General features: G+C 44.3%; 1 protein-coding gene across 3 annotated transcripts in view; it reads right to left on the bottom strand.

Moving 5' to 3' along the window:
- LOC149438316 (glucagon receptor-like) overlaps positions 1-23,168 on the bottom strand; it is a 109,640-nt gene that overhangs the window by 11,107 nt on the left and 75,365 nt on the right. For 2 of the 3 annotated variants that reach the window (XM_089659976.1, XM_089659977.1), the window contains exons 8-11: positions 17,351-17,510; positions 15,232-15,292; positions 14,244-14,313; positions 5,962-6,050 (exon numbers count right to left, since the gene is read on the bottom strand). In XM_089659976.1, coding sequence (XP_089516102.1) covers positions 5,962-6,050; positions 14,244-14,313; positions 15,232-15,292; positions 17,351-17,510 — 380 coding nt within the window. Of the gene's footprint in view, positions 1-1,989; positions 2,075-5,961; positions 6,051-14,243; positions 14,314-15,231; positions 15,293-17,350; positions 17,511-23,168 lie in introns of all 3 variants that reach the window. The other variant, XR_016307922.1, reaches the window with a different exon arrangement.

Raw genomic sequence — 23,168 nt, 5'->3', positions numbered from 1 at the left:
GAAAGTAGGAGGTCTTGTGAGGAGCGAAGAGTATGGGTTGGGTGGTATTTGGGTATCGGGTCAGTGAGGTAGTTTGGGGCAGCATTATGAATGGCTTTGTATGTCTGTGTTAGTTGTTTGAATTTAATGCATTGGGCAATTGGAAGGCAGTGGAGGGAATGACAGAGGGGGTTGGCAGAAGCGGAGCGGTTGGTAAGGTGGATGAGTCTGGGCGCTGAGTTCAGGATAGACTGAAGCGGGGATAGTCTGCAATGAGGTAGGCCGGTGAGGAGGGAGTTGCAGTAGTCCAGGCGTGAGATGAGGGAGTGTACGAGTTGTTTAGTAGTGTCTGGGGTTAGGAACGAACGTATTTTGGAGATGTTGCGGAGGTGGAGCCTGCATGAGATTGGACATGGGGTTGGAAGGACAGGTTTGAGTCTAGAGTGACACCTGGGACTGATGGTGGCATTGTCGGTCACGATGGAGAGGGTGGTGGGGGGCATGGGCTGGGGGGAATATCAGGAGCTCGGTTTTGGAAAGGTTCAATTTGAGGAAATGCAGCGACATCCAGTCTAATATGTCATTCAGTAGGTGGGTGATACGGGCGGAGACTGAAGGGGTGAGGCGAGGGGTGGAGAGGTAAATTTGTGTGTCATCGGCGTAGAGGTGATAGTTGAAGCCGTGGGAGTGTATCAGTTTGCCGAGGGAGGAGGTGTAGATGGAGAAGAGAAGGGGCCCAAGGACAGAGCCTTGGGGGACCCCAACAGAGAGGGGGAGGTGGTAGCGTTATAGGTAACGCTGAAGGAGCGTTGGGATAGATAGGAGGAGAGCCAGGAGAGAGCGGAGTCTCTGATGCCAAGGGAGTGGTCAACTGTGTTGAATGCGCGGAGAGGTCGAGGAGTAGGAGGACTAAGCAGTGGCCATTAGCTTTGGTGGTTAGCAGGTCATTAGTGATTTTGAGTAGGGCGGTTTCAGTGGAGTGTAGGGGACAGAAGCCAGACTGTAGTGGATCGAGGAGGTTGTTGTCAGTGAGGTCGGTGCATGGGCGATTGTAGACTAAGTGCTCAAGGAGCTTGGAAGTGAATGGCAGCAAGGAGATGGTCTAAGGTTGTTCAGGTCGGTGGGGTCCAGGGAGGTTTTTTTTGAGTATGGGGGTGATGTGCGCGTGCTTTAGGGGGTAGGGGAATGCGCCAGTAGAGAGGGAGAGATTGAAGATGTGGGTGTGGGAGCGTAGGATGGAGGAGGAGGGTGACCGGAGTAACCTCCTCAGTGGTAGCGAGGCTGAAGGAGCGGAGTGTTGTGGAGGTTATAGTGTGCGGGACGTTAGGTGTGGTGGGGGGTAGGGTGGTTGCGAGGTCAGAGGAGGGGAGAGTTATTGGGTTATAGTGGGAGGGAGGCTAGGTGGAGAGGTAGGTTGAGCATTGGCGATGTCCTTACATCGATCTTATTTTGGAAGTGATTGGCAATCTCGTGGGCGGTGAGTGAGGTACTGGGTGGAGGTGGGGGGGAGAGAATAGGGAGTTGAAAGTGAAGAAGAGCCGGCGAGGACAGGTGGAGAGGGTGTTGATGAGGGTTACGAAGTAGGCTTGTTTGGCGGTGTGGAGTGAGGAGGAGTAGGTGAGGAAGGCGGATTTGTAGAGGGAGAACGCTCGAGGGGATCTGGTTTAAGATGTTTACTGTAGTCAATCTGCCAGGGTTGAAGCGGTCGGGGTCTAATGCTACGTGTGGTTAGGGTTGCTAAGGAGTCTAAGGCAGCTCACAGGGAGTCGTTATATGCATCCATGCGGTGATATCATCCCTGCGAACCTCCCTGCGCCCCTCTGTTACTCCCTGAGCCCTGGACACCACCAGAGCGGCAGGAAAACACCCAGAGCGTCAACTCCTTACTTGGCACCATGCACAGGCAGCCTAAATCTTCAATAAGACATAGAAGTTGAATCCAAAGCAATTTTACTTCAGTTAAAATGGTATTAAACCCAAAAGCAAACATATTTTATATTGCATGCTTACCAAATCTTAGATGTGATGGCTGTATTACTTTTTCCTTTTTAGGATTTCTTTCTTCTATGTATTCCTGTTGATCCAGCCTGTAAGTCTGTTGTTTTTCAAAAGAAAATGTCCCCCAGCAGAATGTATCAGTTACAAAGATGAGACAAAACATTTACCAATTTTCAGCTTGTTTATGTGAAATGTTTATCCCATTAAAGTGCCTCCATCCAGAATGGGGCACTCTAATGTAGGAAGTGTGTTACTGACCAGATCACCTGGTGATAGCAGCTGGAGAAAATCCTAACCCCAGAAAACAAATGCAGCCACCACATCTAATGATTGGTAAGCTGCAATATATGGCATTTTTAGTTTTGGGTTCAATACTGCTTTAATTGCAGTAGAGGGAATGTGTTTTCAGTCTTTTGAAGTGTAAGAAGACAATGACTTTCCTAAGCCTCGTGGCTGAGAAGAACTGACTGAGGCAACATGAAAGAAATGTGGAGGGTCTAGCTAGGGCTAAGCTAACTAGTATTAAACAAGAGGGGAGGCCAGAGGAAAATACCAAAGTCGCACAATAAACAAGTTGTAGTGGCCCAAAACTCCACTAGATGTGAGCATACTACAGCAAAAAATTATAACCTCATGCGATACAATAAATAATATAAAAAATTTGCATGAAAGTGGGGCAAAGGTCATGCTCTCTGCTAACTGGAGAACTCTGGTTCCACGGGTGTAACTGACCTCTGTAGAGACACCACTGCTTCCACACAGAGAGCATGGATCCCTTTGTACGGTGTGCTAGCAGGGGGCAGGTTTTTCTACATAGGCTGTCACCGAGTAATACATCTCTTTGAACACCAACAGAATAAGAGGTATATATCCATTAAAACAAGCCATTTCTTACCACAGCCTCCCTAAATTGTGCTGCCCCTATGCCACTGCCTGTGTTTGCCATTAACAACCAGTCACATCTATCTTCTTTTCTAACCAGCACTAGGAATCTGCCATCTAGAATCTGGTCACCTAGGGATAGAATCAGATTTTGCAGTTTGATTACTCTAGATTTTATTTCAAATGTCCATAATGGCCTCCATAATCCTTAAAGGTACCCATAATGCCTTGCTGCTTCTTTTTTCACCTCTTTGCTAGAAAGCCATCTGTATTTAATGATTAAAAGGGAGCGCTGTTGTTCATGTCATTGTTGTCATGGTGATGGCATAGTACGCCTCTTGCTGGTTAGTGAAGGGGATTTTTATTATAGCAATATTTGCAGCTGGGTTTTTAGTAATTTCCTATAATTATGGGCCCTGCATTGCATATTTATATCTACATAAGTGTAGTCATCCTGTATGTGCAGAGCTGAGTTCAATGTACACATGAAATATGCATGTGCTTGTCATCTACTTCATTGGAGGGAGATGTCGCATGAACATTGCTCTTGCATGTACAATTATGCTTTTGAAGGGAACATTCAATGAGAAGAGTGCAAAGGCTGCCCATTGCTGAACGCTAAAAATGCCAGTTTTCTGGCTGTCACCAGCTTAGTACTTACTAAAACACTGACTTGGAACAAGCATGTAGCAAGTATTAGTATTTTAATCCAGGTTGTATGTTTGTGCCTATGTCTCTAGCCTTACCCCAAACTCTTCAGAGATACACTATATTGCCAAAAGTATTGGGCCAGCCCTCCAAATCATGTGATTCAGGTGTTCCAATCACCTCCATGGCCACAGGTGTATAAAATCATCACCTAGGCATGCAGACTGCTTCTACAAACATTGGTGAAAGAATGGGTCGCTCTCAGGAGCTCAGTGACTCCAAGCGTGGTCCCGTCATAGGTTGTCACCTGTGCAATAAGTCCATCCATGACATTTCCTGGCTACTAAATATTCTACGGTCAGCTATTAGTGGTGTTATAACAAAGTGGGAGCAACAGCAACTCAGCCACCAAGTGATAGGCCACGTAAAATGACAGAGCGGGGTCAGTGCATGCGTACAGTACCCAGAAGTCTCCAACTGTCTGTAGAGTCAATGGCAAAAGACCTCCAAACTTGGTGTGGCCTTCAGATTAGCACAACAGTGCTCAGAGACCTTCATGGAATGGGTTTCCATGGCCGAGCAGCTGCATCCAAGCCTTACATCACCAAGTGCAATGCAAAGCGTTATATGCAGTGGTGTAAAGCACGCCACCACTGGACTCTAGAGCAGTGGAGATGTGTTCTCTGGTGTGACCGATCACGCTTCTCTGTCTGGCAATCCGATGGGCGTGTCTGGGTTTGGCGGTTGCCAGGAAAACAATACTTGCCTGACTGCATAGTGCCAAGTGTAAAGTTTGGTGGAGGGGGGATTATGGTGTGGGGTTGGCTTGGCCCCCTAGTTCCAGTGAAGGGAACTCTTAAGGTGTCAGCATACCAAGACATTTTGGACAATTTCATACTCCCATCTTTGTGGGAACAGTTTGGGGATGGCTCCTTCCTGTTCCAACATGACTGTGCACCAGTGCACAAAGCAAGGTCCATAAAGACATGGATGAACGAGTTTGAGGTGGAGGAACTTGACTGGCCTGCACAGAGTCCTGACCTCAACCCAACTGAACACCTATGAGATGAATTAGAGCAGAGACTGTGAGCCAGGCCTTTTCGTCCGACATCAGTGCCTGACCTCACAAATGCGCTTCTGGAAGAATGGTCAAACATTCCCATAGATACCCTTCTAAACCTTGTAGACAGCCTTCCCAGAAGAGTTGAAGCTGTTATAGCTGCAAGGGGTGGGCCAACTCAATATTGAACCCTACGGACTAAGACTGGGATTCCATTAAAGTTCATGTGCGTGTAAAGGCAGGGGGCCCAATACATGTGCATGTAAAGGGAGGCGTCCCAATACTTATGACAATATAGTATATATAGACACATAATATATACTGTACGTGTGTGTGTGTGTGTGTGTGTATATATATATATATATATATATATATATATATATATATATATATATTTCCCCTCCACATTGCCATTCTACAAGTGTAGACCTGGCTCAAAAAGATCTGCTGCTTTATGGGGAATATTGGAATATTTAGAAAGATTCATTTTTCCTAAGCAAAACCCTGAATATTGTACCTCTTTCCTCCTAAAATATACCAAGACACTTCCTGAGCCTCCTAGCTGTATAGCTGCAGTGTGAGATCTAAGGCACTGTTGACACTGACTGTTAACCTCAGATTTGGAGTTGGATTTGGTGATGTCACATTGTACAATTCATGGTTCTCCTTGCTGGAGAGGAAGCTGTACCTGAATACCTGCAGTGCAAGGATCTATCTGCTTCATTCTGTGATTCTTGGCTTTCTGCACCTCTACTGCTGCTTCTTGATCATCACCCCACAGCCATCAGGGGAGCAACTGTGACATCAAAAAGTATCAAAACCCTACCTCTATTCTAAGATGGGTGTCTCCACACAGAGACATAGCAAAGCATGGTAGGCCAGTAATTCTGAAAAGTTCAGCTGCAGGGAGACTACTGGGAATACTGGTAACAAATCATTTGCACTCTACTTGTCTTTTTTCAGCATAGTTTCCATGGTACAGGTCCTCTTTAGGAGAGCACATGCATAGACATAATATTTTCGTGTGTCCATACCTCAACAAGTAAGGTTTGCACATTACTGGAAACTATGGGCAACTCATTGTCTTGCAGACATAATGAAACTGCATTGCTTCATACCAATGCGACTTGTAATGCAACTTGCCACTTTGAAGTCCCATGACAAGTCACGTCCAATGTATGTCTATAGCCCCGTTCTAATAGCTGCAACTCAAGTTGCATCGACTTTAAAAAAAAGGCTCCTGCACTACTTTTGTGCAACTTGCATTGAGCTGTAAGCCTGAAGTTGCCTGAAGTGGCAGAAAGTCGCACAAAATAGTCGGATGGTAAATTTGCACCATTTTAAAGTTGCATTGGTGAAGACAGGGGCTAAGGGAATAAGCTGATAGGTCTCACCTTAGCTTGTAGTCAGCATATCCTTTCTGATTGGCTCTCAGTTTTGATAATATCATCTTCAGGATCCTTATAAAGATCAGAAAGTTGAACTGAGAAGGAAACACATGGCAATGGTAAAAATTCACTGTTGAAGCACATTGTCCATTTCACTGTACAGTCACCACTGTAAAAGAGTCAGGTGCCTCCATTATGTATGATGATTAAACATTGTACATGTCACTCCAGTCAAGATTAGACTCCACACTCCATAGTCATCTTAGGTGTTGGGTCCACTCATCTTAATCAAAACAGTCATGCCAGATACATGAACAATGCACACCGACATGTAAAATTATCCTATTCCTTTATTAAAATAGCTCTCAAGAGCAAGTTCATTCCAACGTGTTTCGTACAAGGCACAGTGCTTTCTCAAAGGACAACTACCCACATGTCATTAAAAAAGAACCATTATTTAACCCCTTTGCGCCAGTGCCTCCCAGCCCTTTAAGAGGTTTCAGAAGCGGGGTGGGGTTTTAGGGTCATATGACCGCCATGATGCGCCGCCACGGCTGTCACAAGATAGGAAAAGGTCCCGATCGCAAGGGGAGATCGTGACCTTTCCGTGAGCACATATGTATTTTCAAATGGCAAGCAAATATGCTGCCACTTGGCGTCAAGGACCACTTGCCAGGAGGCAGCATATTTGTGTGTGCTCGGTGTCTGGGGGTTAATCTAACACTGTTCAAAAGGTTTAAATTATATATATATCTATTGAGTCGTATCCGACCCTTGGCGATTGCACCGTCACTCGTAAGCGACTTTTTTTTTCCAATGAGTTCTCTTAGCAATTATTTTACAGGGTAGGTTGCCAGGTCTTCCCCAACCCCCACCATGCAGGAGATCCTGCATGGCCAGGGATGAAACTAGGACAATTTAGACAGGAGCTAATTAACCTACCAGCATGGCTTGGGTGTGGAGGCACCATGGCTGGGAATCGAACCCATGGCCCAATTACTGCAAGGCAGAAGTGCTAACCACTAAGCCACTGTGCTGCATATAAACAGTATATAGTTACAGAGATCAGACAAACCATTTACCACTGAGAGGGGTGCTTACGATTATCAGCTTTTATTTATTCATGTAAAATCTTTAACCCAAAAGAAATAAACAGTTTGCTGTAACTGGTTCTAACTGTGATCTGGAGTTTGGCTTCAATGTGTAAGTGTATTTAAATCTGCTAGTACATCTAACACTCTCCCCTCTCCCTCCCAGACTGACAATGCTGGTCTCCGCTGTGCCCCCTGTGCTCCTTCATCCATAGAGTAGGCACTCTATTACATGAGGTGTGTTATTGGTCAGATCACCAGGTGAAAACAGAGAAGAAAAGCCTAAAAAAAGAAAACGAATGCATCCACCACATCTAAGGATTGATATGCTGCAATATATTATATTTTTGGTTTTATGTTTAACTGCTTCCCGCTCGGCCTATAGCAGAATGATGGCTGAGTAACAGCTTTCCCATCCTCGGTGCATGTCATAAAACATCTTCCCAGGCATGTGCTTCCTTTGTGCTCTAGCGGCTCTGCTGCACCTTGATCTGTCACCCGCTGTGTCCAACAGACACAGTGGATGACACATCATTGTACTGGGCCAGCCAGTACAATCGCAGCAAACACAAGACAGTTGTACACAGGGGCGGACGGACAACTCATGGGGACCCCGGGCAATAGGGGATCATGGGGCCCCTGTGTCCTTGCCCAAACTCAAAAAAGCCTATGAAAAAGGTACCAGGGGCATCTCATGGGGCCCCCTAATGACCCTGGGTCCTCGGGCAGTGCCCGAGTTTCCAAATGGTCAGTCCGCCCCTGGTTGTACACAAATGAACTGCTTTCATTCTTAGCCATTCACTGTGTACTATTGTGATGATCTCTGTGATTGGTCATAGTGATCACATGGTACATACAGGGTCAATCACAGCGCATCTGTACAATGTGATAGCTGTGACAAATCACAGCTGTCACAATAGTACACCCTATGAATGAATGGATGCCATTCATAAAAATGATTGCTTATAACAGTGATCATCACGTTTATAAGCAATTATAGTGTACAAACAAAATCCTGATCACCTCAGAGTAGTACAGTGTCACTATGGTAACACTGCACTGCTCTGGTCACAGTTTGTAAAACAAATTGTAAAAAAAAAAATGTTTAAAAAAGTGATAGAAATAATTTTTTGTTTCCTTCTGTCACCAGTCAGTATCCCTGATCACCACCACACGAGTCAAACCGCGATCGTGCTACGAGCTGAGGTGCATAGGGGTGCCATTCAGAGACGTCCCCACGTATGTCGCAAGAGCAGCAGGCTGCGGCTGTGTGTGGTTGCGGGTGTGCGAACGGGTGTGATTCCTGCACCCGCAATTGGCCTGCAGCCAGAGGGCTAGGGTGAACCCAGCATTAAATTGTGAAATCTGAACATTGGCCTGGGCAGGAAGAGGGTAAAAGTGTCCAGTATGGAGGAGGTTAATACCACATTAATTACAACCTGCTACAATAGGTATTATTGTACAGAATGTTTCATCTCAAGTGTTCTTATGGTCATGGTTCCTTTTATCTCTTTGATTTTTCTCTATCTTCAATAACCTCTCTATACTTATTAATAGCAAAGTTTAAAGCTCTATTCATAATATGTATTGTCTTTATGACCTCTGTCTTTAAATTGATGCCATAGTTTATCTGCAGAGGTTTTAAGAGGCTGCAAATCAACAACGGCATTGTTTTATATAAAGAGATTATATGGAAGATATTTTAAACGACCTTTCCTCATCACTATTAATAAGAGTTGACAGGAACTGATGATAGAGAAGAATCAAAGAGATAAAGAACACTGACCAGCCAATACAGTAGGGAAAATTATTATTTGATCTGCTGAAGATTTTATAAGTTTGCCCAATTACAAAGAAATGAAGGGTCTATAATTTTTATCATAGGTGTATTTTAAAGGATAGAGGCAGAACATCAACCAAAAATCCAGAAAAAACACGATACAAATGTTATAAATGGAGTTGCAGTTCAGTGAGTAAAATAAGTATTTGATCCCCTACCAACCAACAATAATTCTGGCTCCCACAGACTGGCTATGTGCACATGTGGTACACAGATTAGTCCTGTCAATTTAAGAAGGTGCTCCAAACAGCAATTTGTTATGTGTATAAAAGGCACCTGTCCACAGAATCTCTTTCTTGGGCACCACCATGGGCAAGACCAAAGAGCTGTCAAAGGACGTCAGGGCCAAGATTGTAGACCTGCACAAGGCTGGAATGGGCTACAAGCTTGGTGAGAAGGAAACAACTGTTGGGAGTGAATATTCACAAATGGAAGAAATAAAAAATAATCATCAATTGCCCTCAGTTTGGAGCTCAATTCAAGGTTTCACTTCATGGGCTAAGGTGAAGATCATGAGAAAAGTGAGGGATTAGCCCAGAATTACACGGGAGGAGTTTGGTGACTGTGGTCCCAACTGCCTTGAGATCATTCACAAACAAACCATTGGTAATAAAATACGCCGCAATGGATTGAAATCCTGCAGCGCCTGCAAGGTCCCTCTCCTTAAGAAGGCACATGTACAGGCCCATCTGAAGTTTGCCAATGAACATCTAAATGATTCAGAGAAGGATTGGGAGAAAGTGCTGGGGTCAGATGAGACCAAAATTGAGCTTTTTGGCCTTAACTCGACTCAATGTGTTTGGAGGAAGAAAAACACTGACTATGACCCTAAGAACACAATCTCTACAGTCAAGCATAGAGGTGGAAACATTATGCTTTGGGGCTGTTTCTCTGTTAAAGGTACAGGCCGAATTTGCTGCATTGAGGGGCCAATGGATGGGGCCATGTCTGGCAAAATCTTGGATGAGAACTTTCCCTCAGCCAGAACACTGAAGATGGGTCATGGATGGGTCTTCCAGCATGACAATGACCCAAAACATACCACCAAGGCAACAAAGGAGTGGCTCAGTAAGAAGCACATTAAGGTCATGGAGTGGCCTAGACAGTCTCCAGACCTTAATCCTATAGAAACTTTAAGCATTTAGAGAAGATCTGTAAAGAAGATTGGACCAAAATCCCTCCTGAGATGTGTGCAAACCTGAGAACCAACTACAAGAAACATCTTACCTGCTCGTCAACAAGAGTTTCTCCACCAAGTACTAAGTAATGTTTTGCTTGAGGATCAAATATTTATTTTACTCACTGAACTGCAACTCAATTTATAACATTTGTATCATGTGCTTTTTCTGGATTTTTAGTTGATATTCTGTCTCCATCATTTAAAATACATCTATGATAAAAAATTATAGACCCTTCATTTCTTTGCAAGTGGGCAAATTTACAAATTCTGCAGGGGATCAAATAACTATTTTCTCTACTGTATGTATCACTGAACATACCGAGAATATAAAAAGAATCATACAAGGTACTTTGTTTTTTGATTCTGTTTATTCTGAAATTATGTAAATTGGTGAGAACATTGTAGAAAAAAGAGCCCCCATTAGGTATGTACTTATCCCCTAGTAAGGCTTTTAATAAGAAACAGTACCTGGCTAACCCTAGGTTCACACCTAAGCGTTTTCTGCAGAGTTTTGCAGAAACGCAGTACAGTCCATCTAACATAATTTCCTATGGGACATCTCTTCAGGGAAGCCTACCCCACCCTCACCTAACGGCCATTCTCCCTCATTCCTCCCACCACTTCATCCCCCTCAGCCACTTCATTCCCCTCAGCCACTTCCTATTGTTCCACTACCCCCTCCCTCCTAGATTGTAAGCTTGAAAGAGTAGGGCCCTCTTACCCCTCGTACGCTGTCTGTCTTTGTTGTACTGTGCCATGTATTGTCCCCCCTATTGTACAGCGCTGAGCAAACCCTTTGGCGCTATATAAACTCGATGTAATAATAATAATAATGTTCACACCTGTGTGTTTTCACCGTGCGCTTTTTGGAGTCAGGGACTTTTTTGAACACGAAAAGTTGCATTTTTGGTTCTATAGATTTCAATGGAAACACTGCAGAAAAGCATGTATTGCGTTTTTGCTGTGTTTTTTGCGTTGAAGATGTTTTCTCTGGAGTGGCCAATCACGCTTCTCTGTCTGGCATTCCGATGGACATGTCTGGGTTTGGCCATTGTTGGGAGAATGATACTTGTCTGACTGCATTGTGCCAAGTGTAAAGTTTGGTGGAGGGGGGATTATGGTGTGGGGTTGTTTTCTAAGGGTTGGGCTTGGCCCCTTAGTTCCAGTGAAGGGAACTCTTGAGGCATCAGCACACCAAGACCTCAACCTGATAGAGCACCTTTGGGATGAATTAGAGCGGAGACTGTGAGCCAGGCCTTCTCGTCCAACGTCAGTGCCTGACCTCACAAATGCGCTTCTGGAAGAATGGTGAAACCTTCCCATAGACAATCCTAAACCTTGTGGACAGCCTTCCCAGAAGAGTTGAAGCTGTTATAGCTGCAAAGGGTGTCCAGCTCAATATTGAACCCTACGGACTAAGACTAGGATGCCATTAAAGTGCATGTGTGTGTAAAGGCCGGCGTCCGAATACTTTTGGCAATATAGTGTATGTTACATATTTGCCTTTAGTAGTAATTTGCATAGATAGATATTGTAATCAATCAGTACTGAACTAGATGGCATGCAGTGAAAACTGAGTAATTGCATTTGTTATGTGCGTCTTTTTTATTGCTACATTTTACTTTTATCTATTACAGGTACTTATAGAGCACTGTCAATTTACACAGCACTTTACATATTATACATTCACATCAGTCCCTAACAGGGGCGGACTGACCAATTGGGCACTCAGGCACTGCCCGAGGGCCTGGGGTCAGTTGGGGGCCCCATGAGATGCCCCTAGTACCTTTCACAGGCTTTTTTGGGTGTGGTTTGAGTGAGGGTGAGGACACAGGGGCCCCATGATCCCCTATTGCCTGGGGGCCCCATCAGTTGTCAGTCCGCCCCTGGTCCCTAACCCTCAAGGAGTGTACAATCTAAGGTCCCTAACTCACATTCATACATACACATACTAGAGCCAATTTAGACAGGAGCCATTTAACATACCAGAATGTTTTTGGAGTGTGGGAGGAAACCCATGCAGGCACAGGGAGAACATGCAAACACCAGGCAGATAGTTCCATAGTTGGAATTAGAAACCAATGACCCTAGTACTGCCAGGCAGAAGTGCTAACTATTTAGCCACTGTGCTGCCCATCTATTTGATTCTCTGTTACATAGCATGATATACATTCTCATGCAAATGTGCAGATGTTACAATAATTGGTATAAATGTTTTAAATAATATATATATATATGTGTGGGTGTGTGTGTAAAGCCCTGTGTAAATTGTGAACAATATATAAGTGCCTGTAATAAATATACATACACATAAAACATAGAGTGTAATGGACTTGCATACATTTGAACAGTCAAAGGGTTAATGATCATGTAAGATGAATTAATGCTCCTATATAATATTTTGTCATTCTTTTAGAAAGCACTGTGCCTAGCACAAAATGCGCCAGCAACTTTATCTTGCTGGCTATTAAAATAAAGGAAGAATATAATTTTGCGTCTCAGTTCACGGTGTTCTTATTGCTGGTAGAATTGATGTATGCAAACTAGTCATAGGCTTATCCAAGCGACAAAAATAATGGAAATAATACAAATGCAGTATTCTAAAATGAGTTTTTAATTGGTAGACCATAAATGCAACAAAGAACAGATCAGTTTGTCCAAATATGACTGACTTTCTACCAAGACCCATCATTTATTTTGAAAGAGAATTATAATTCATTGCCTGACTCCCCCATTTCGCACTATTGATTTTTTGACAAATACAATTTTCTTCCAGCAGAACAAACCAATATAGAAAATTGACATTAAATAAAAAAGGGTGCATCAGCTGGTACCCTACTGACATGTGTATGTCATTGGGTATATGTGGATAATTGATTGTTTTTTGACCTTGCCACATTGTCACTGTTATATTATTGGTGATTGGTATGCTACCAGTGTATGTACCTTGTTCAGAAATAAAGAGTATAAAAATAAAAGAGTGCACCAAGTGATTAAGTTAGAATTGTTGTATCTCATAGCAGCCAATCGGGTTCCAAAGATTCATTTGGATCGGGTGCTAGGGGTTTTTGCATTTTGTACTTTCCTCTTTGTCTAATTTAAAAAATATGTAAACCCAACATTTCACATTCCTGATATGTGACTGCTGTACCATGTACTTGTACTGTATGAAAATGTCTCCTATTCCTTTTGTATTTCTTCCTTTGTGTGAAGTCTCTGATGTTCCTGTCAATCCCTCTGCTTTCCTATTAAGAACTGACTACACTGGACATGAGAGCACAGCATGGACAGTTTTCTAACTGCTGAGAACTCAGCCTGCTCTCCTCCAATGGTCAGATGCAGGGGCGGACTGACCATTTGGAAACTCGGGCACTGCCCGAGGGCCCGGGGTCAGTAGGGGGCCCCATGAGATGCCCCTGGTACCTTTTTTCATAGACTTTTTTGAGTTTGGGCAAGGACGCAGGGGCCCCATGATCCCCTATTGCCCGGGGGCCCCATGAGTTGTCAGTCCGCCCCTGGTCAGACGTTTGCTGACACCCCCCCTTCAATACAGCCATTCACTGGGAAGATCAATGTGCTGCTACTTTTCCTCCCCCAGCTCTCTAAGCTCTTTATATAGCTGAGAACAGAGAGTATGTGACCACTTATGAAAAAAAAAGGTAAAAAGGGTGTTTATAATGTTTTTTTATATCTATACACAAATGTTTTGCTTTTCATTTCTATTTTAAACTGAATGGGTGAGCAGAACTAAGACAATAAAGATGTCATGATACACATTGTTTGGGTTAACTATTATCAAATAAGAGCAAGAAGTTGCACAAAAAAACTTTCAAATCAAGTTCTTATTCAGTACATTAGATTTGTGGAGTACAATGGTTGAGGAGCATCTCTAGTAAATGTGACTCAACCAACCCGGAGCTTAGGTAGTGTAAGTGTACGTGGCCTCAGCTAATGTGGCTGGAGCAGCGTTGGCTGAGGCCACATACACTTATACTACCTAACCACCAGGTCAGTCGAGTGGGGACTTATCCTCTCTTTCATGTTGGACCCCTACTTTGGAATGGTACATTGGGGGAGCCGCTTGCTCCCTCAACTACATGACCTGTAGAGAAATCTTTCACCTTCCAGATTGGAGCGGCACTACAAGTCTTGTGCATATCAAATGTGACCAACTCACCACAGAAGCCAGCAGGATGGGGACACGAATTATCCACCAATATGCCAGGTTGTCATTAAAGCCCCAACATCTGGAAAAGAAACATTTCAACCAATTAGATAAACTGGTAGCCTATGATCCATCTTATAATGGTGGCTTTTGGTGTGCAGAATAATGGTAGTTAATGGCTTAATAGTGACCTATGCATGTGGGCTAGTTGTGGAATATGGTGAATCATGTAAAAATGGCATATAATCTATGATCCAACAGTTGGCTATAGTTCAATGGTGGCCTGTAGTCTTTGATCTAACAGTGGTCTATGAATTATGGTCTAATAGTGACCTAGGGTCTGATGGTGGCCTGTGGTTTATGGTCTGATGATTACCTGTGGGCTATGGCCTTCTGGTGGCCAACAGTCTATGTTATGCTGATGCACAATTCAGAAAAGAAAAAGGTCCGGCAACAAGGCAGTTAAAAATCTGTGGAATCTTTATTAAAAACATTCATCAAGGCATAAAAGGGGAAATTCAATACAGAGCAAGGTTGACACGTTTCAACCCCTTCCTGGGCCTTAGTCATGACGGTGACCTATAATCTATGTTCCAAGGGCCATGTCACACCAGGAACTTTATAGAATAGATTTGGGACCAATATACATCTTTATGTTAATTTTACCTGGCTACAATACTTTTTATGCATCAGCAATTGAAATAATTTTTTTTAATGGCAACCAAACTCTAAGAGAAGCCATTCCGTGGCAGCTGCAAATTTCTTCCACTAAACACTCATGTGACATGGCTTTAATGGTATGAACTTGGGTTTGTGGTTTGTCAATGGCCCAATCGTTGACCTAATGGTTGACTATAGACTTGTGGTTCCGCTGCAGAGATGAATAAGTGGAGAACATTAATAGGGTAGTAGATAAAATCTTAGTAAATCTAATAAATAATCTTGGCATTGCTATATTGCATTGGATTGATAATGTATCAAGAATAGTGTTTTATCTTACTCTTTGTTCTCCTTCAGATATTTCAGTGTCATCCACGGAACAACAAACAACACCGGAGTCCCTGCAGAGGAGATGAAATAATCCATCAGTTTTTGTAAACTGTATCTAGGTTCAAGAACACAAATGTAATATATTGCAGTTTACTAGTCTTTAGATGTGCTGGCTGAAAACCCAATTGATTTTCTTTATTTAGACTTTTTTCCCTTTATTTTCACTTAGCACACTTCTTCTCCTAGGGCAGTGGTTCTCAACCTTCCTAATGCCGCAACCCTTTAATACAGTTCCTCATGTTGTGGTGACCCCCAACCATAAAATTATTTACCCAGTAATTATAATTCATGAGTGTCGTTTTACCTCCAATACTGCTGCTTTCAACACAGTAGCTGCTTTTAACAGAGTAGCTGCTTTCTACACAGTAGCTGCTCTTTACACATCAAAAATGTGTTTTCTGATGGTCTTAGGGGACCCCTGTGAAAGGGTCGTTCGACCCCCAAAGGGGTCGCAACCCACAGGTTGAGAACCACTGTCCTAGGGTGACAAATCTCATGCACCATACTATATCTGTGCAGGAGCAGGAGCTTAAAACAGAAAGTGTGTAGGACTACCGAACACCTCTCCATAACACGAGGGAGGGGTTCTTTAGTCTCCAGCAGTGAAGTGGGCAGGGTTGATAACAGAACAGCAACTTACATGTTCACTTGATTTCTGGTAGGATCAACAGGTATTTTTTGAACGTTTTAAACAGATGTAACAAAATTATTTTATTGGTATATTTAAAGCAGAGTTCCACCCAAAAGGGGAGGTTCCGCTTTAATGCTTTGTCCCCCACTCCCCATTAAGGATTGGCACCTTTAGGGAACGGGTACCTGAATTTGACAGGTACCCGCTCCCACTTCCGCTGCGATTGCCTAGGCAATCAGAAGTTGTCCTCCCTCCCTCTCTGTAGTTTTCTGGGACACATGACAGCTCCCAGAAGACTACGGGGCCATTCACAAAGTACAGCGCTTCTCGCACATGCGCAGTGGGCACCTGGCTGTGAAGCCGCAAGCTGTCACAGCTGGGTGCCCACACTAAAGATGCCGGCGCCAGGGAGAGAAGATGGCCGGTGAAACCAGCCGTGGTAAGGACACCGCTGGACCGAGGGACGGGTAAGTTTTTGTTTTTTTCAACTGGAACTCCGCTTTAATAAACCAAAGGGACCAAATAAGAGAAATGCACTGGAGAGTTTACAGGTCCCCGTAGGCACAGAATGAACACTTCCTGATTGGCTGGCTGTTCTGCAGATACCCCCTTGGCTGACAGAAGGGTTAACTAGATATTTTCAGTCCACTGCCATTATTTTACCCAGGCACAAGCCTGTGGTTGGGGATTTCCTCCTGCTCCCCCCACTTCTGTATGAATAGACATGCATACTCGGCTGCTCAAAGGGTACATTTTTACTCAAAGAACCTTTCCAAAATAGATCTTTGAGTCCTTATGTAGCAAGGAAATTAATAAATCAATGCAACTCATAGTAATGCTATTACTAGGCTGCTGATAGAAGGCGCTCTACTGATTTGCAGTGTGACTTCAGGAGACTAACAACCAACAATCTCACATTAAACTTAGAATGAGCAAGTGAGCAACATGTGTTTTCTGTTCTCCTCTTGTTAAAAGGTTGTTCTCCTCTTGTTAAAAGGTTAGTCACACTTGGTTTATACTATCTTTGTTCAGTTTTTTATTCACTATATCTGTTTAGTATCTTATATGTTAGTAACGGTAACTCTTTAACACAAATTGATGCACTTTTCCATGTGGTCTGCACTGCCACTATAAAGAAAGTAATTATCTGTATAATGTGATCTATTTTGGTTTGTCACATTAAACTCAGAATGAGCAAGTGAGCACGTGTGTTTTCTGTTCTCCTCTTAATACAGATACTGAAGGCTGCATCTTTCTCATACCTCATACTCAGAACACTGATAATTTTGTAACATTTACACTGTGCTTCATATCTGACTGTCCTCCAGAGTCCAGAGACAATAGATAGCTTTATATACAGTACTTCCCAATAATGCAGGGTATGGTTGGGAGACATGTTTACCCAAGTCATTTATAGTCATCAGAAGTATCCACTTACCCCATCCAAGGCACAGGTAAAAGGTATAATTGTTCTTCTCGGAAAATACAGCACCAATCAGCAGTTTATATAGGTAGACTGCCTCCACCACAAACCAATAGTGATTGGCCAGTATACAGTACTGCATTATTACTTGTGCCGCACGACATCCAATAGCAGCCTGTAACATTGAGATTCTATTTTAAGGGTGATGCTTACACACCAGGTTTTAACAGAAAGCCAAATTAAATGTATAAATTGCTTTGTATAAAATACGTTTGTAGCTTTTGAAATCAGAAGCAATCCACCCTACTCACTGATTGTCATTAGCCATATAAGGCCATTGACAAACACTTGAAGCGGCATTAACAACACAATACAGAAAAGCGATGATTTGTGCAAAGCAAAACAAATGACTTGAGACTACTTGAACCTGCTTCAAGAGGCAACCTAGCGGGAATACAATTATATTTCCAGTTACAATAAAATTTGTTCCATTTTCACCGAAATAATAAATATGATTTTAAGTAGAAAAAAAGACTCATTATGATTGAATCAAAATGTAGGAGCACCAAAAGTAAATAATCTAAAATCATTATTTTTTGTAATTTTGTTCTTTGAGTTGCACAAACATCTTAGATTCCACTGTTAGTGGTCGTAACATGCCTTCTTCTTCAGAGATAATGTGAATAGGAAAACACACACGCACACACACATATATATATATCTATATATATATAGATAGATAGATAGATAGATAGATAGATATTATTTTTTTAGTGATTTTCCATGAGCGAAAATATAACAAAGGCAAGTTATACAACTCGTACAAACAAGAAAATGCAACATACAATTTTTTTTTCCCATATAATAATGTGTTGCCAGCCAATCCTATATAACATATCTACTGTTTATGTCTTTAAGGTTCAATGACAATTTTAATGATGCATATTTTGTACCTCAGCATTGAGAATTATAACATGCGTCTTCACCAGGCCTTTTTTTCAGTGGGAATGCTGGGGAACGCAGTTCTAGCACCTCTAGCACTGAATGTATGTAATGGCAAGGGGTGCTAAGGTGTGCCAGAGGGTCTGTTGATGCTGGCTGCTGGGGGCTCTATTGTTGCTGGGGAGTGGGGGAATTTCTTGATGAGGGGAGGGGTCTATTGTTGCTGGGGAGTGGGGGAATTTCTTGATGAGGGGAGGGGTCTATTGTTGCTGGGGAGTGGGGGAATTTCTTGATGAGGGAGGGGTCTATTGTTGCTGAAGAGCCAAAGGGAAGCCAAGGGGAACAGGACAGAGGGGGCCTAAAGATAATGCTTCAGGGGTGCAGCCCTCCTGGAGCAGCTCTGAGGAAAGGGACTCATCCCCAAAACGCGTCAGCCTCCTGAACGCACTGACAGTTGGAACATCTTGCCCGCGGTTGTGGCCATCTCCATTATACATGCTTTGTCTGTGAGTATGTTTTTGTCTTTTATATCTTTGAATAAATCTTGGATAATGCACTAGGTGTGTGCGCCACCTGTCTGCTCTTTTAACACCAGCCTGCTGTCGGCTGAATCTGGGTCACAGGAGTGCAAAACTAAGTGCATTCTTTTGACTTACAGGAGAAGTAGGGCCAAAAAAAGCTTTGGGCCTACTTCTCCTTTCAGAACCCAAAAAGCACTTGCATTTTAGACAGATCTTTGAGCAACTAAAAAGGAACAACTTCAACAATCTTGTCTTCAGATCACTTATATTTGGTGCTTCTATATTTTAATTCACTCAAAGCTGCAAAGGTCCTCCACCAATGAGGACAGACTGTCCTTGAGTGAAAGCTAGATCAGTGTTTCTCAAGCTTTTTTCAGTCAAGGCACCCTTTAAAATGATGGACAGTACTGAGGCACCCTTTAAAATGATGGACAGTCCTGAGGCACCCTTTAAAATGGTGGACAGTCCCGAGGCACGCTTTAAAATTATGGACAGTCTTGAGGCACCCCATTCTAAAATGTGAAAAACTATTCTAATAGTTTTATATAACACATCTACACATGTAGGACACCCAACGTTAGAGGTAATTCACTCTTCCAAAGCCAATACACTTTTGCACACTGGTACTGACTAGTATTCCAATGTTTCTCTTCTCCCTCACTGAGCTAATGTGACCCCAGCACTGGCAGAGAGGGGCGGGGGAGGGTCAAACTAGGATGGTGTGCAGGCAGCTGACATCCTCCTTATCAACTGATGATGTCATTGGTTGCCAGGACGCCGGCGGCTAAAAGGTCATAATGGTGCTCAATGAAAACCTGAGGCTTTGTGTAACTAAAAGGCAGGCTTGTTCCACCCGCTGGCTTGTATACAAGTTTTGGTCATTTTTTAGACATTTTGCCAAGGCACCCCTGAAGAAACCTCAAGGCACCCCAGGGTGCCTGGGCACCCTGGTTGAGAAAGGCTGTCATAGAGTAACAACACCTTTTTAATGAAAATAAATAAAATGAACTTACAAGCAGTTGAAATCACATAGGCAAATAAATATATACAGGAACACTGGTTTGCGTTCCAATAACCAGACATTCATCCCTACGCGTTTCTTCACAGCCATGATTCTACTTTGAGGTAATGTTAGCCCTTCTTTTGCACTGAGGGTGCAATTGTCCTGTCCCTGGCTAGGAAGGGTGCTACATAGCTCTATATATCTATCTATCTATCTATCCATTCAGTCGTATCTGACCCTTGGTGATTGCATGGACCGTCACTCGTAAGCAACTTTTTCCATGAATTCCAATCATTTTTACAGGGTAGGTTGCCAGTTCTTTCCCCAACCCCTACCATGTAGGAAATCCCACATGGCCAGGGATGAAACTAGGACAATTTAGACAGGAGCCAATTAACCTACCAGCATGGCTTTGGAGTGTGGGAAGAAACTGGAGTACCCGGAGGAAACCCATGCGAACACAGGGAAAACATGCAAACTCCATGCAGGAGGCGCCATGGTTGGGAATTGAACCCATGGCCCAATTACTGCAAGGCAGAAGTGCTAACCACTAAGCCACTGTGGGGGGGGGGGGGGGGGGGAGAGAGAGAGAGAGAGAGAGAGAGAGAGAGAGAGAGAGAGAGAGAGAGAGAGAGAGAGAGAGAGAGAGAGAGAGAGAGAGAGAGAGAGAGAGAGAGAGAGAGAGAGAGAGAGAGAGAGAGAGAGAGAGAGAGAGAGAGAGAGAGAGAGAGAGAGAGAGAGAGATATGGCACAGTGCATTAGTTTGAGCATTTTTTGTACTAGTGTTTAGGAATGTTTGCATTTTTTTCACCAGAAAAGCATTCTAAGGCTTAGATTGTAAGCTCCCAGGATCAGGCCCTCCTATCCCTCTTGTATTCAACTGTATTATTGCTGTATTGTCTCCTGTTATATTGTAAAGCGCTGAGCAAACTGTTGGCGCCATAAATCCTGTATAATAATAATATATAAATCCTGTATAATAATAATATATAAATCCTGTATAATAATAATATATAAATCCTGTATAATAATAATAATATATAAATCCTGTATAATAATAATTAGAGATGAGCGAAGTATTCAAAAATTCGATTCGACTGATTCGGCGAATTCGTAGAAAAAATTCGATTCGAGTCGAATATATTCGCTGTGAATTTAACTTAAAAAAGGGTGTTTCTAGGCTTCAGAGAGACTTAATATTAGTGCTGAACACTGTACCTTTAATTTAAATGCCCTTGGAGTCTGCTGGGGAAGAGAAATAATACTGTCAGGCAGTATGACATGCAGATGAGTGCCGTCGATCTTAGAATCACCGCACACTTCACTCATTTGGCCAGTCACGGGGCCAAAACCAGAGTGTGGAGCCACAGTGTGGCGGTGGAGGCAGCAGCAATGGGAGGCCATGCAGCACCCTATGACAAAAATGGAAACCACCAGCAGTGTGAGGAGACCTGAAAGTGGCACATGGCAGAGTGTGGCGATAGAGACAGCAGCAATGGGAGGCCGTACAGGGACCCATGACACACTCTGGACCTGGCAGCAGCATGAGGAGGCGGTACAGGGGCCCATGGCAGATTACGGGCCTGGCAGCAGCATGAGGAGTCGGTAGGGGGGCCCATGGCAGATTACAGGCCTGGCAGCAGCAATGGGAGGCCGTACAGGGACCCATGACATAATCTGGACCTGGCAGCAGCATGGGGAGGCGGTACAGGGGCCCATGACAGATTACGGGCCTGGCAGCAGCATTTGGAGTCGGTACGGGGGCCCATGACACACTCTGGACCTGGCAGCAGCATGAGGAGGCGGTACAGGGGCGCATGACAGATTACAAGCCTGGCAGCAGCAACTTGGACAGGAGGACGTTCAGTTTCTGCACCGTCTGGTGCGTGCTCGCAAACTGTTGTCTCTTGGAAACGGATTCCAAGAAAGACTGCTGACGGAATCCGTGAAGAGGAGTAGCAGGAGAAGGAGCATCTGAACGAGCGGAATATGCCAACAAGCGACAACAGGGGCCCATGACAGATTACGGGCCTGGCAGCAGCATGAGGAGTCGGTACGGGGGCCCATGGCAGATTAGGGGCCTGGCAGCAGCTATGGGAGGCCCGTAATCTGCCAGCACCCTATGACAAAAAATGGAACCCACCAGCAGTGTGAGGAGACCTGAAAGTGGCACATGGCAGAGTGTGGCGATGGAGACAGCAGCAATGGGAGGCCGTACAGGGACCCATGACACACTCTGGACCTGGCAGCAGCATGAGGAGGCGGTATAGGGGCCCATGGCAGATTAGGGGCCTGGCAGCAGCTATGGGAAGCCCGTAATCTGCCAGCACCCTATGACAAAAAATGGAATACACCAGCAGTGTGAGGAGACCTGAAAGTGGCACATGGCAGAGTGTGGCGATGGAGACAGCAGCAATGGGAGGCCGTACAGGGACCCATGAGAGACTCTGGACTTGGCAGCAGCATGAGGAGGCAGTATAGGGGCCCATGGCAGATTAGGGGCCTGGCAGCAGCTATGGGAGGCCCGTAATCTGCCAGCACCCTATGACAAAAAATGGAACACACCAGCAGTGTGAGGAGACCTGAAAGTGGCACATGTTTGGGGCATGATTCATGGCGGATTTAGTCAGTTGTGTCAGGAACTGGTGGTTTGAAATCCAGACTAATCCACGCCTGATTCATTTTCACAAACGTCAGTCTCTCCACACTTTGGGTGGACAGTCGTGTCCTCCGCGGAGTTGCAATACCTCCTGCCGCACTAAACACGCGCTCCGATGCCACGCTACTGGCCGGGCATGACAGCCTTTCAAGGGCAAATTCAGCTAGTTGGGGCCAAAGGTCAAGTTTCGTTGCCCAGTAGTCAAGGGGATTGTCTACCTCGGTTGGCAGGGTGCTGTCCAAGTAGGCCTAAGCCTGTTGTTTGAGGTCCTGCTCCAGGTCCACCTGATGCTGCTGCTGCGGCTGGTTAGTAGTTTCCTCACTGCGCTGGTGAAGAAAGCTACTCATCATCGACTGCAGACTGAGGCAGCCGCTGCTGGTGGAGCTGCCACTGCTCCTACCACCCCACCCCTCCCCTGCTGCCATCGCAGCGGAACGCGAGCGCACAGGGCCCACAGTGTCTGAGGATGGACGTTGGCGCAGACAGGCAGAGACCAGCTGACTACATAGGTGGTTTTTATAGTACGTTATTTTGGCCTCCCTCTCAGCAGGTGTGAAAAAGGCCACCATTTTGGAACGGTAGCGAGGGTCCAACAAGGTGGACAGCCAAAAGTCATCCCTCTGTCTGATGGTTATTATTCGGCTGTCGCTACGCAAGCAACCGAGCATGCTATGGGCCATTTGTGCCAAGGAATGCGAGGGACTCCCT

Source organism: Staurois parvus, unplaced genomic scaffold, assembly GCF_062004578.1.
Source record: "Staurois parvus isolate SC_StPar_1 unplaced genomic scaffold, SC_StPar_1.0 ptg001193l, whole genome shotgun sequence".
Lineage (NCBI taxonomy): Eukaryota > Metazoa > Chordata > Amphibia > Anura > Ranidae > Staurois > Staurois parvus.
The sequence above is the reverse complement of the archived record's forward strand: the minus strand, read 5'-3'. Positions and strand labels throughout refer to the sequence as shown.